Below are 13,345 nucleotides of genomic sequence, written 5' to 3'. Positions count from 1 at the left end.
GTGCTGTGACGCAGCAGCGCTAACCACTGAGCCACCGTGCTGCCCATACCTGCTTGTTAAGAATGCACAACTTGAATACTGTTATATAAAACAGTTGAGGCAATAGTAACATACATGCAATTCTACTAGTAAGGTGGAGTGGCCAGTTAAAATCACCCCTGGTTACTTAGGTACCTTAAACCCACTGAGAGCTGCTAGTAACTTTAACCCAATCAACTATGAAGGCAACAAGAACACTTATCCAATACCACTCTTTTTTTAACAAATGCAAACATGGTTTTGGTGAAATCATTCAGACATAACTTCAGTTTTAGCTTAGCACCAATACTCCCATAGCCTGAAATCCACAGCACCAATCTTAATCAATGATAAATAATGCACTTATATGCATGCAATAATATTTAAATGCATTGTGTAGTGAAAATAATGGAGGGGTGCACAGCAACTCAGTTTTAAAGAGACCACTGATTCACAACTTGAGTAGGAAATTGCAGTAGTGTATCCCCCACAGGGGCTTGAGGATCCATGGTCAGAAAAGGCTCATTCAAACAAATCTTCTCCTGTCCTTACAGTGTTGATATCTGTTGCATCACCATGTGATGCCAACCACTGTGGTTGGGTCGGGAGCTGTCGCTATCCTCACTTCCTAACTGGGTCTACAGGGCATACTTGGTCTAAAGTGGTAGAGGAAATCCATGAGGCTGTCTAAAAAATGAAGGGACTCTTGTTTTAAATAAGATGTAATTTATTGCATGATAGCAACCAGATACAAGTTACATTGGCAAGACAGACATTATTACTGAGATTTTTGAGACACCTAAGATAATAGATCTGTTCCCTTCGAGATCCTAAGATCTTCTGCCTTTCCTCAGCCAAGACTTTGTCCATCATCAGATTGGCTGGAGGTAAGTAAACAATTTGGAACCGTTCTGTTATACAACAAGATCTCCTATGGTCCAGGTCCATCAAGTTTAGCTCAGACCTTCTCTGATATAGATCTCTCCCCTCCATCCGATCACAAGCTACCTGCAGACCCTGGGACTTCCAACCCTTTCCTACTGACATCCTGCATAGGACATGTGGTAAGTGGCTGGTAGGATTCGAATGGAGCCTAGAAGTCAAGTTAGTTCAGGCTTCCTTTCGGGAGCACTGAGTAAACTTCCAGCTCACCACCAGTTACAATACTGGCAGAAAGTTAAAATGTGCACCTCCGTAACAGATGGAAAGATATGGATGATGGATGAGGAGTTACAAGCAAAAGGGAAAATAGCTAAAGTTAATGTCATTGTTCAGATGTTGAGAAGAAAGAAATGATATTGTTCTTGGAATCACTTCTTACCTTAACTGGAGTAGCGTGGGAAGCCAATGATGGAAAAGCCATTGGAATAAATTGGGCAGTTAGAGTGGTGAATCCCAGGGAAGGCAAGATCTCCGTCACAAGCAGAATGAAGAAATTCAGCAAAACAATCATGCAGCTTGATTTTGGTAATTCAAATGGATATTAAATTGGAGGAAGTGCACATAAATCACATGACAACATTATTTATGGCCCTCGACAATGTTGCAGGAAATTGTATTTCATCTTGACTTCCACAATCTTAGTGAACAAATAGCCAAATATTACCAATATTATCAATATTACCACAGACATTCCCAGAAATCAGTTATTTGTTTTGTATGTTGACATACTTAGCACAACATGAATTAAATCATTCACTTCTGGGAAATGCTGCCTACTCCATACACATTAATGCACTATCTGATGCAAGAAAAGGAAAGGGAAATTAGTAAATAAGCAACTGCAACATGTTTTTAAATATCTTAAACCCTATCACCATTGTAAAAAAAACAAAAGAACTGTGGTTGCTGGAAATCAGGAACATCAACAGAAATTGCTGGAAAATCTCAGCAAATCTGGCAGCATTTTGTCAAGAGAGATCAGAGTTAATGTTTCGGGCCCAGTGACCCTTCCTCAGAACTGAGTTGTGTTCTGAAGAAGGGTCACTGGACCCGAAACATTAACTCTGATTTCTCTCCGCAGATGCTGCCAGATCTGCTGAGTTTTTCCAGCAATGTCTGTTTTTGCTCCTATCACTTTTGTCTTTGCTCTTGTTAAGTACTGAATGTCAGGGACCAAAGAGAAGATACTGATCCCTGTCATTGAAAATACAGCCATCTCTAATTCTCCTCTGAAAGATAACTGATGTATTTTTCCAAAAATATGACTACCTAATCAGTGAATGGGAGTTACCATTCCATGGTGTTCTCTGTTGAATCAGAGTCTCTGCTCGATTAGAATCATTTTCCCAAATAGTGGAATCAGAGCTGACAGTGTGAAGATGTTTTTGCAGCGAAGGACTACTGGCAGCTGGCCGATCTGTTGAATGCTGGTTGACAGGTACCTTAGATGGAGAAGTGTTTTTTCCCAAGAACTGTTCATCATGTCCTTTGATAATGTTATCACCCATTGTTACAAGAGGCTCCTTAATACTGTCATCATCACTCTTGTTTCCTTCTGTAGCTTGCCTTGTTTTCTCTTCTGTGGCTTGCAAGAATTTTTAAAAGGGAAAGAAGAAAACATTTGTTATGAAATCTGAATCAACCAGTGTTCAAAGTTTTAATGACAAAACAAATTTCCATTGCATCTATGTCCAGCCATTTTAACATGAAACATTTCACTTTATCATGGTGTATACGCATTGTAACAGTTAGAGCCAGAAAGCACAGAACACATACTATGTGCAACTCTGAGTTGATGTGGAGGTGCCGGCAGTGGATTGGGGCGGACAAGGTTAAAAATCACACAACACCAGGTTATAGTCCAACCTAACTACCTGACAAAGGAGCAGTGCTCCGAAAGTTTGTACTTCCAAATAAACCTGTTGGACTATAACCTGGCGTTGTGAGATTTTCAGTTGAGATGTAAGTGTAAGTATTTAGTCTTTCGATTAAGCATCAAGGCACCTACCTCAAAAGCACCCAGTCTTTGTAGTATATGTCATGTGAGCTAACATATAGGGAAGCACTCAGACCATATCCAACTGGCAGTGGTGTTTGATCCAAGTGACCACATCAGTTCCCAATAATTACAGCTCAGTGTTGCTTTTCTGGTGCTCTGAATAATGACCACTTATTCTTTCAATGCAAACTTTGTTATAATCAGTTCATTAAAATCTGAGGGTCAAATTCTAAGATTCTTAAGTATTACTGCCCTGGTAGAGCAGAACAGTAAAATCGTTCAACAGAATCATAAACTCTACAGTGCAGATCAAGGCCATTTATCCCATTAGGTCTGCACTGACCCTCCGAAGACCATCCCACCCTATCCCACTAATCCTGCATTTCCCATAGCCAATCCACCTAGTCTGCACATCCCTGGACACTATGGGGCAATTCAACATGGGAAATCCACCGAACCTGCATATTTTTGGACTGTGGGAGGAAACTGCAGCACTCGGCAATGATTTTGGTCCATTTTGGAATCTCAAGTTCAGTAAATAATGTACTTTGGAGAGAAGTTAGTTGACATGAGGTTTAAATATTATGCAAAAAAAGAAGTTGAAGAGGGAAGGTAGGGGTTTGGTACGGGGGTGGGGAGGGGGTGATGCCCAATTTCTGAACACACTCATTTTCTCTCTAAAGCTGTGCTAGCTCCTTCAAGGATATTCAAGGATGTATGAATGTTTTAAAAAAACTCTGTATGGAACAGGCAATAAGCTCCTGGACATCGTGGGCAAAATAAAACAAAAATGGGCAGAGCATTCATTGGGCATGCTCCACTCAGTTTTTCTGAATCTATAATGGTCTAACCATTGGTGCTGAAAGAAACTACTTCAAACCACTGATATTATTTAGTTTTTTTTGACATCTTCCTTTCTTGTGGAGTGACACAGAGAAGTAGTGCTCTGCCTGTCTCTACAGCAATACTGGGGCCTACTTGCCTCCATTTCAGCTCATAACACTCATTGTCTGCTTTGTAACAAAGCCCCAACTGCAATATCTGGTTGATATTCACAGTTTACGAATATAATCTAGGCCTAATGCTCAGTATCCAGCAAAACCTTAAGTGTAAGTGTCGCGAGAGCGCCGGCTGCTTTGGGCAAGTTTTCAATTCAAGACTAATTGTTTAGCCTCTGACACTGATACAATTCAACGTTTTCATTCATTCAAGATGATCAGTCACCACCTCTTTGGAAAACCAAGCTAAATAACTCAACCATGGCCAGCTGAATTTATGAGAATTTTGCCCTCATCAAGGTGAAAGGCTGTTAATGCTAGACAGCGGTAAGTTTCCACATTTACTGGAGAGGAATTCATGGCTGAAAGGGGGTTGCTGGGCACTGGTTGTCAGAGCTTCTGGCACATGAATTACAGCTCCCAAATGTTTTCACATCCTGATGGGCTACTTGCCCAGACATTAGTCTAATCATCAGGGTCGGCTTCAAGAAGGATAGGGAGCACCCCTGAGCAGACCATAGTGCCAAATAGGACATTATGGGTGTCAGCATTATAAATGTGGGTCCTTTAAGGGTCAGACAGAAAATCTTCACACTTGTTTGAGAGGAGGTGATGTTCTTTGGTCTTTGTATTTGCTAGCAGCACTCTAAAACACAGGTCATTTACTGGAGATGATATATAGATGGGAAAATACTAGAGATGATTAGGTGATGGAAAAACTTTCTAAAAAAGGAAAAAAAAGTATCTCAACGATTAGCACTGCTGCTTCATAGTGTCAGGGACTCGGGTTCGATTCCAGCCTTGGGTGATTGTGTGGAGTTTGCACATTCTCCCCGCGTCTATGTGGGTTTCCTCCCATAGTCCAAAGATGTGCAGGTTAGGTGAATTGATTATGCTAAATTGCCCTATAGTGTCCAGGGATGTGCATGTTAGGTGGATTAGCCATTGAAAATGCAAGGTTACACGGATAGGGTGAGGGGGGTTGGGTCTGGGTGGGATGCTCTTCAGATAGTTGCCAATGACTTGATTGGCCAAATGGCCTCTTTCCACACTGTAGGGGCTCTGTGATTCTATGAAAGAGCTGAGGTCCGGGTTCTTGTCGCACCATGTTAGTGTCACAACCTCTGAATCAGGAGGCCTAGGCTCAAGTCCCAACTTCTCCAAAAGTATGCCATAACATTTCTGAGCAGGTCATTTAGAAAACAATGACTTGACTCTTCCTTTAACTGGGCATTTCCTATTATTTGATTAATTGGAAACATTGATGAATTAGTGTGGGGGAGGGATAATCAGTAATTTGGTGTTCTGAAAAAAGCCATTCAGTTGTATGTGGTAACCCTTCTGATTATAAATTTAAAGCAGCCGGGATCCAGGAATTCTTGTGGTGCAGTGGTTATGTCCCTGTCTTTGAGCTAGCAGGCCTGGGCTCAAGTCCCACTTGCTCCAGAGTTATGTAATAACATCCCCAAAACGTGTGATTAGAAAATATAGTAAGAAAAAAGGCTGGGCTTTTCCTTAGAGACGGAGAACATGGTGTCCACCCATTCCCTCGAGTTTTCAGAGAGAAGTGTAGACCGCTGGGGGAGGAATGCCTTATCTCACCCTCCAGCTCCCTTTCCATTTAATCCACCCCGTCTCTCCCTCCCTTTCCTTACTTTCATTGGCATTGCCTGTCGACGTTAGTTAGAAACCCGGGTCAGTTGGTGTTGGAAAAGACATTCCGGGGTGTGGGAATACATCTCTGTATAGAAAATGAGAAAAAAAAGAAAAAAGAACTCAGCTCTTTGGTGTCCTTAGGGTGGGAGCACACACTTTTGATGTCTTCAGTGGGAGGTGGGCACCATGGGGTATGGAGTACATGTTTTCCCATTCCAAATCCATTTTAATTTAATCCTCTCTCTCTCTCTTTCTCAACCTTAAAAAAGAAAAGCTGGGCTCTTCCTCAGCAGAGATTGGCTTCTGGAAAGGGAAATAGTCCAAAAGGGGAGGGTGGTAATTGCTGTTTGTGTTAAACTATAGCTTACAATAATATACTTTAGACAAAGACACATTAGAAACTATTTAGAATGCATTTTCTATACAGAGATGTATTCCCACACTCCGGAATGTCTTTTCCAACACCACTGACCCCGGGTTTCTAATTATATTCTAAAGGCAATGCCCAATGAAAGTAAGGAAAGGGAGGGAGAGAGGGGGTGGATTAAATGGAAAGGGAGTTGGAGGGTGAGATAAGGCATTCCTCCCCCAGCGGCCTACACCTCTCTCTGAAAGCTCGAGGAGATGAGTGGACACCATCTTCTCCCTATCTCAGAAAGAGCTCAGCCTTTTTTCTTCCAATATTTTCTAATCACATGTTTTGGAGATGTTATTACACACCTCTGGAACAAATGAGATGTGAGCCCAGGCTTGCTAGCTCAAAGGCAGGGACACAACCTCTACACCACAAGAATTCCTAGATCCTGGCTGCTTTTTATTTATAACCAGAAGGGTTACCACATACAAATGAATGGCTTTTTTCAGACCACCAAAACACTGACCACCCCTCTCCCCCTTACACATACACAAATTCAACCTCATGAACATAATTAAAATAGTTTGAATAGTTTGGTACTCACTTCTTGTTCTGCCTCCATAAGTCCTCAAGTCAGCGGATTGAGATGGCTTCCCATTTTTTGTCAATTTAACAGTGCCCGCCATCCCATAATCTGACATAATCTCATGCCTTTAGATCCACCCCTTCCACTTGCCCCACCCCTACAACAAGTGTTAGCATAGAATATGCACTTGTCAAATAAAGTACCAGTTAGATGCTATAAAGAGGAGTCTTCATTTTTCAATGCTACCGAGTATTATCCAGTTGAGCTATAGTACAGGTTACATACATTGCTTTTAAACCTGTGGACCAAACTCAGATGCACCCGATTGCAACAATGTGGGAATTATCAATTCTCAATCAAGCAATCATAAGAACTCTCTGTAGCATTCTGTGAAGAATTAGAGTCTGTACTCTACCTAACTCTCCCACGAGACATGTAAATAGCAATTGTTGCAACCATGTGTGTCTGAGTTTGGTTCATAGGTGTAATAGCAAGACACAGAAATATATCAATCAATTGTTGAATATTGTACTGCTGACTTTAAATAGGTTTTATTTTCTTTATGCTATTGGATTGTTTTTGAGTTTTAAGTTGCTACAAGAGCATGTATTAAAGGTAGAAAATGGAAGAACGTCTTGTTATTCTCTGCCACTAACCCTCAAACTGACTAGTTAACCTTTTCCCTTAAATATTTCACTGAGTTGGGAATATTTTATGAATTCAATCAATAATTGACTAAGATAGCTTCTACTATAGATTGAAATATTCACAAGATGAGCCTGGGAAATTGTTGAAATTGATCAGCTTCTGGGCCATCAGGTACAATCAGTTCAGTACTGCAAAAGGAAAACCTTTTGCTTTCCATTACTTGTTGTCCAGTTCTCAAAGTAGCCCATAGCCTCCTGCAGCTGGTCAGGCCAGTGCACTCTTCATTGCAGCTCAAAAGTTCAATTTCAAGCCTCCTTATTGGTAAATTTTAGTTGTTAATTGTCTGGGACCCTAACGTCACTCAGTTAAATATTAGCCTCACTTACATCATCACATTACCAAAGTACATGATTATTCCAGGAAATCTAGGCAAAAGCCTAGAGGCATCAACATTACACTAGTTGAATCACACAAATAGTGTCAAGGAAAGTAAATTCAACCAAAATTTCAGGATTTAATAAAGCATCGCACAAAAAAAACAGCAGTGCACTCGAGATGCTCTATATCTAAAACAATGAGCTCATTTCTCCTTTGCAATTAGACCTATCTTCACTAAGTCCTTGTGATTTCTTTTTAATGATTACCAGTCTTCCATTTTCTAACTTTAATACATGCTCTTGTAGCAATTTAAAAATCAAGTATAGTCCAATAGCATAAAAAGGTAAAACTTATTTAAAGTCAGCAGAACAATATTTGACCGTTGATAAGAGCTGCTATTTAAAAGTTTCTGTGGGAGAGTAGAGTACAGTAGGATTGTTCACTGAATCCTACTGAGACTTTATAGGATTGCTTGAATGGAGAATTATCATTTCCACATTGCTGCAATGATGTGTGCCTGAGTTTGGTTCACAGATATAATAGCAAAACACAGCAAGGTATGTAACCTGTACTGTATCTCAACTGGATATTGCTTGGTAGCATTGAAAAGTGAAGAGTCCTTTACAGAACATCTCAGATAAATCCGAATTATTTCTTTTTAATGATCAACAAATCACTAAACAATCCAATGGTGGCAATCTGATGTCACTTTATAGCTTCTTCTTCAACAAAAGTAACTACAGATTTCCTGTTGCTGTTCTGTATATTAAAATTTTCAATGTTTTTCAATGATTTAGTAGCTAGCTCGCTTTTCAGTCACTGCACTCTGCAGATCAAAAAGTCTGTACATTTGCTCTGTGGTCTCTGCAGTTGGGATCATATTTGGCATCTGACCATGGAATTTATGGTGATGACAAGGTCTTGTGTAATAAAGTAAGATGAACAAGAAATATACTTTGCATGACCTACCTCTCCACTGTCTTCACTGTGTCAGTCCCTCAGGTGATGAAAGTAAGTCAATTAGAGCAAATATCCTTCAACATCCAGTTAAAGGTAACAATGACACCTTCACAGATTATTAAGGGATATCTTGGACACTGGATGTTCATATGAATCTAAACAGCATGATATGCTAAGTATCAGCAATCTGATACTCTAGAATGTTTGTGTTTGTATGTTTAGAATAATTAGATTAAAAAATCAAAATCAACCCCACACACCTTGAATTGCCAGCTCTTTCCATTTTTCTTTGTTTTGCTGAATGATGTCCATCCAGTTCAACTTAAAACATTTTAGGTCGACAGTAGAAATGGAATACTCTGTGGAACAACCTCCATCTGATGGTACACTCCTTACACTGTGTCTTCTGGTTGAATCTGTAGTGGCTCCCACTCCAATATTGGTAAGACTTTAATAAGACAAAAATCATTCAACTAATTACTGAGATATAAATTGTGGCATATCACTGAATGACACAGAAACCTTTTAAACATTAGTTAATTATTTAACAAGGATGACTAATGCTAGCGTATATAAACTCATGTTAAAAGTAAGTCCCATTTACAATTAGTTTCAGTAATGAAAAATATTCTATTACAGTAGACTTCGTTCTTTGCTTGCAGCTGTTTCTCATCATGCCCATTTTTGTCTTACTTCCTTGGAATTTTACTTCCTGATAACATGTTTGGTTAAAAAAGAAGGCTTCTTATACAGTTTCTACTTATTTTTCTGTTGTAGCTTTTTTTTGTATCTGTACAATAATTTGCAGAACAAGAATACAACAGCAAACAGAACCTATTGGAATTGACAGTTAGAAAGAACACTGTGAGGAAATGATAGGAATAATCAGAAAATGCTATGAGCCAACGGGAAATTGTTGCTATGTTGCAGAGATGATGAAAACTTGAGCCTGCTAAATAAAAAAAAACACAGTTGAGTTAACAGAGTAGAGGAAAAGACAATTCCCAGCTAGTAGATCAGGTCAACCCCACATCGAAATCTAGGACGCTTTCTTGCAGATATGAGAATTGGGCATCGGATTGTAGAGGTAGAATTCATGGTGTTTGAGGAGGATGGTAAACATCCTTGAAGCAGAGAAGCTGCCTAAACCTCAGGGAAGTTAGAAATTAAGTTAAAAATACGTTTTGTGCTATTCTATGCAGAGCATTTGGACCAATTTTTCAAGGAATTGGGAAGTCGCACAACTGCCAAATGAGATTAACTAAACACAATAACAGAAATCCTTTAGCTCAGCTTATACACAGAACGAGTGATGGTCTGAGAGGGAAAATTGAGGCAAAGATCAGGGAAATCACTGACTACAACATCAGATCACCAGATGAAAGAGCAATACCATGGGTTAGCCCTGTTGCAGTCATGCTAAAATCAAATAGTGACAGTTCATATATGAGGGATGAACAAAGCTGTAGTGAGAGAATGTTACCAAATTCACACTGTGGATGAAATCTTTCAAGAATTGTTAAGAAACAAGGTATTTTCCAGACTAAACTTAAAATAGGTGTACCACCACGTGGAGGTTCATCTGATTTCAGGAAGGTGATAGTCTTTGTCACTCGTTATGGATTTCACTGAAAGAACACTATTTTTGGTATCCAAAGAGTACCAGAGATTTACAAACACAAAATCCATAAAGTGATACGGTGATCCCAGGAATGACCAATATCTCAGGTGACACCTGTATTCATGGAACCTACAGAGAGGAACATGATGAGAGACTAAGTTGGGTTAGATTGTGGTCAACAGAACTCACAGTCAATGCAGACAAGTGCTTACTGGGTGTGACAAAGTTAATATTCCTGGAGCATAAACTCAAGTCATGGAATCAATCCAGCAATGATAAGGTAGAAGCAAAACCAGGGACATGTAAACCATAAAATACTGGGAAAGTGGCAGTGGATCAAACACACAGATCCTCATTAGAGATGGAATCAGAAATGGTTAGATAATTTGTTATACGAGGAGCAATGACAACTGGACAGAATGAAAAAGAGTGAAAGGTCCAGAACTGAATGACATCAGTTAAAGAATTCAATTTGGAAATTGGGAGAATTGTCCATTCAAGGCACACATCACTTAATGAGATGAACTACTTATAAGTGGGAGGCATATTCTAGAAAGGCAGTGCACTCAAAGTGCCACAAAAACTTAGGCCTAGACTGGTAACTCTAGCTCATGAGAGTTTCCTGGGAGTGATTAGTACCAAACAAAACTCAACGACGAAAGTATAATAGTCAGGAATTGAGAAAGATGTGCAGCTGTTTGTTGAAATAAAATGTCAACTTGTGAGCAGGTCCAAACTACCAGAACCATTACCTGGCACACTATAATTGGCTGGATAATGGGAGGAACCAATGGTTGACTTTTAAGGCTGACACGCGTCAAGAGAGTTCATATTTACAGTGTTTAAATACTGAGGTGTTATTATAAGCATATGGTAATGAAATCTACAACTACAGAGAAAATGGTGTTTGCACTGATTGAAATACTTGCAAGGTATAGTCTACCAATTACTCGCTACAATTCAATTCACAGATCTTTGCAGGCAACAAGTGCAAGTCATGGGCATTCACCATCACAGAGTAACCCCTGAATGGTGAAAAGCAAATGAGGAAATGGAATGACAAAAACAAAATGGATGAGGAGTGTTCAAGCTGACGCAACAAGTGGAAGGAGGTGTGTTAAGATAGAACGGTATGTAGACTGCAACACCATGCAGTCAATGTCAAAAAACCTAGCCAAGTTATTATTTGGAAACAGGTACACACAAAGTTGCCAGAGCTGACTGACACCAATATTGAGCTTCAAGATCATGATCCTAAAAATGAATACTTCTAAATTTTATGTAGAATCCAGGGGGGTGCGCTAGACATTCTAATGTGTTGTTAAGTGATGACATATTTCAAAGACCGATGATTCTGTATAAGATGGATACATTATCTTATCACAAACCATTCATGGTCATCACCAAGAAGGGACACTGTTACTATGCATGTTCCATTAGCTACAGTGGATGACAGAAATATTTCATGAGTCAAAAATAAAAGTGCTATAATGGTTAACACATTGCAGCAGAGATGAAGGAGCTGAGGTGAAGCTGACATCCAAAAGTCAAAGCCAAGTCAAATCACTATCCAGAAGGAACATCATTGGATCGAGGGGAACACAATGACATGTCCTATTACTGATTCAAGGAGCAGAGTTCAGAGACATCAGGAAGTCCATGGCACAAGAGAACACAAAAGCCAGATGAAGAACCTGAAATGAAAAATCAGTTTGGAACAATAATTTTGTTTTAAAACAACACATAATATATAAAAAGCAGCATGCACTGACACAAAGCATGTGCTAAAATGTGAATCTTTGTCTGTTGTGATTATGTTTAAAACAAAAAGGGTGTATACAAAACACTGCCCTTAAAGGCAAATGTGTTGAAGAAAAGAAGTGGAATACTGAACAAAAGACTGGAAATAATCTGACATTGTTGACTGAACTTACTGTACATTTCTAATTTTAAAAATTCAGTTACACAATGAGTTAGGAAATGATTTGTTGGTCTGCAAACTTTATTGCAGTGTTTTGGAAGGGTTGGAGTCTGCCACATAAACCAAGTAGAAAAATCATGTCAGTGTTTGATAAAGGAGGGATGCCATGATTGCTGATTGCGTAAGAGGGTTTGAGTACTAGATACTATTGATTGTTTGGATGAAAAACTGAAAGGAACACTTTGCACCACATGCGAGGTTACCTGATCTGGAGGCAAGATCAGTTAGCACAACTAACAGGAGTAAGAAGAAGCCTCCATAAATCACAATAATTTTGAGTGCTGCTCTTTCAGTCTGAAATGTGGCAATGTCAAAACTGACTGAAAGCATTGGTGAACTTTTCAGAAGACACAAGATAAATTGGGAAACTACATAAGAGGACCACTAGATGGTGCTATATCATAAACTGAGTGCAACAGAAAATTAAAAAGCTCAATGATCCAATGGCTATTATTTCATTATGGTAAAAACAATGACTGCAGATGCTGGAAACCAGATTCTGGATCAGTGGTGCTGGAAGAGCACAGCAATTCAGGCAGCATCCGACGAGCAGCAAAATCGACGTTTCGGGCAAAAGCCCTTCATCAGGAATAAATATTATTTCATTATGTCTTTCCATTTTTAGGGGTGTAGTAAGAAACAATAAGACAGGGGAGGGGAGAAGGCAAATTATTATATATCCATTACATATTGTACAAACGTAAAATCAGAAAACAAACTAATAGAAAACTAATGGAGCAGAATATAGTTTGAATGAGCAGTTTACACACTAACTGATTCACAGTATTGGGGAAATGCAATATTGGACCGGAATAATCCCATCAATAAATTAATGTACTATCTTTCAATAGGTAAACTAAAATGAATAGATGTTAAAATGTTCGAATTGCTGTCATAGACCAGGAAAGACTTTTCTTTCTGTTCTACCTGAAGATGTTCAACATCTTCCCTCCTTCATAAGGTCAGAAATGGGGATGTTTGCTGATGATTGCATAGTGTTGAACACCATTCATGACTCCTCCAATACTGAAGGAGAAAGTGAGGACTACAGATGCTGGAGATCAGAGCTGAAAATGTGTTGCTGGAAAAGCGCAGCAGGTCAGGCAGCATCCAAGGAGCAGGAGAATCGACGTTTCGGGCATAAGCCCTTCTTCAGGACACACTTTCCTCATTCCTGAAGAAGGGCTTATGCCCGAAACGTCG

At 39.5% G+C, this 13,345-nt stretch overlaps 1 protein-coding gene across 3 annotated transcripts in view; it reads right to left on the bottom strand.

Moving 5' to 3' along the window:
* pde1a (phosphodiesterase 1A, calmodulin-dependent) overlaps window positions 1–13,345 on the bottom strand; it is a 605,934-nt gene that overhangs the window by 32,587 nt on the left and 560,002 nt on the right. For 2 of the 3 annotated variants that reach the window (XM_043693462.2, XM_087988966.1), the window contains 2 exons: window positions 8,801–8,988; window positions 2,252–2,545 (listed from right to left, as the gene is read on the bottom strand). In XM_043693462.2, coding sequence (XP_043549397.1) covers window positions 2,252–2,545; window positions 8,801–8,988 — 482 coding nt within the window. The remainder of the gene's footprint in view (window positions 1–2,251; window positions 2,546–8,800; window positions 8,989–13,345) is intronic. The other variant, XM_087988965.1, reaches the window with a different exon arrangement.

The sequence above is a fragment of the Chiloscyllium plagiosum genome, unplaced genomic scaffold (assembly GCF_037043375.1).
Source record: "Chiloscyllium plagiosum isolate Xiang-an unplaced genomic scaffold, Cpla_swu_hap1 HiC_scaffold_7, whole genome shotgun sequence".
NCBI lineage: Eukaryota > Metazoa > Chordata > Chondrichthyes > Orectolobiformes > Hemiscylliidae > Chiloscyllium > Chiloscyllium plagiosum.
The sequence above is the reverse complement of the archived record's forward strand: the minus strand, read 5'-3'. Positions and strand labels throughout refer to the sequence as shown.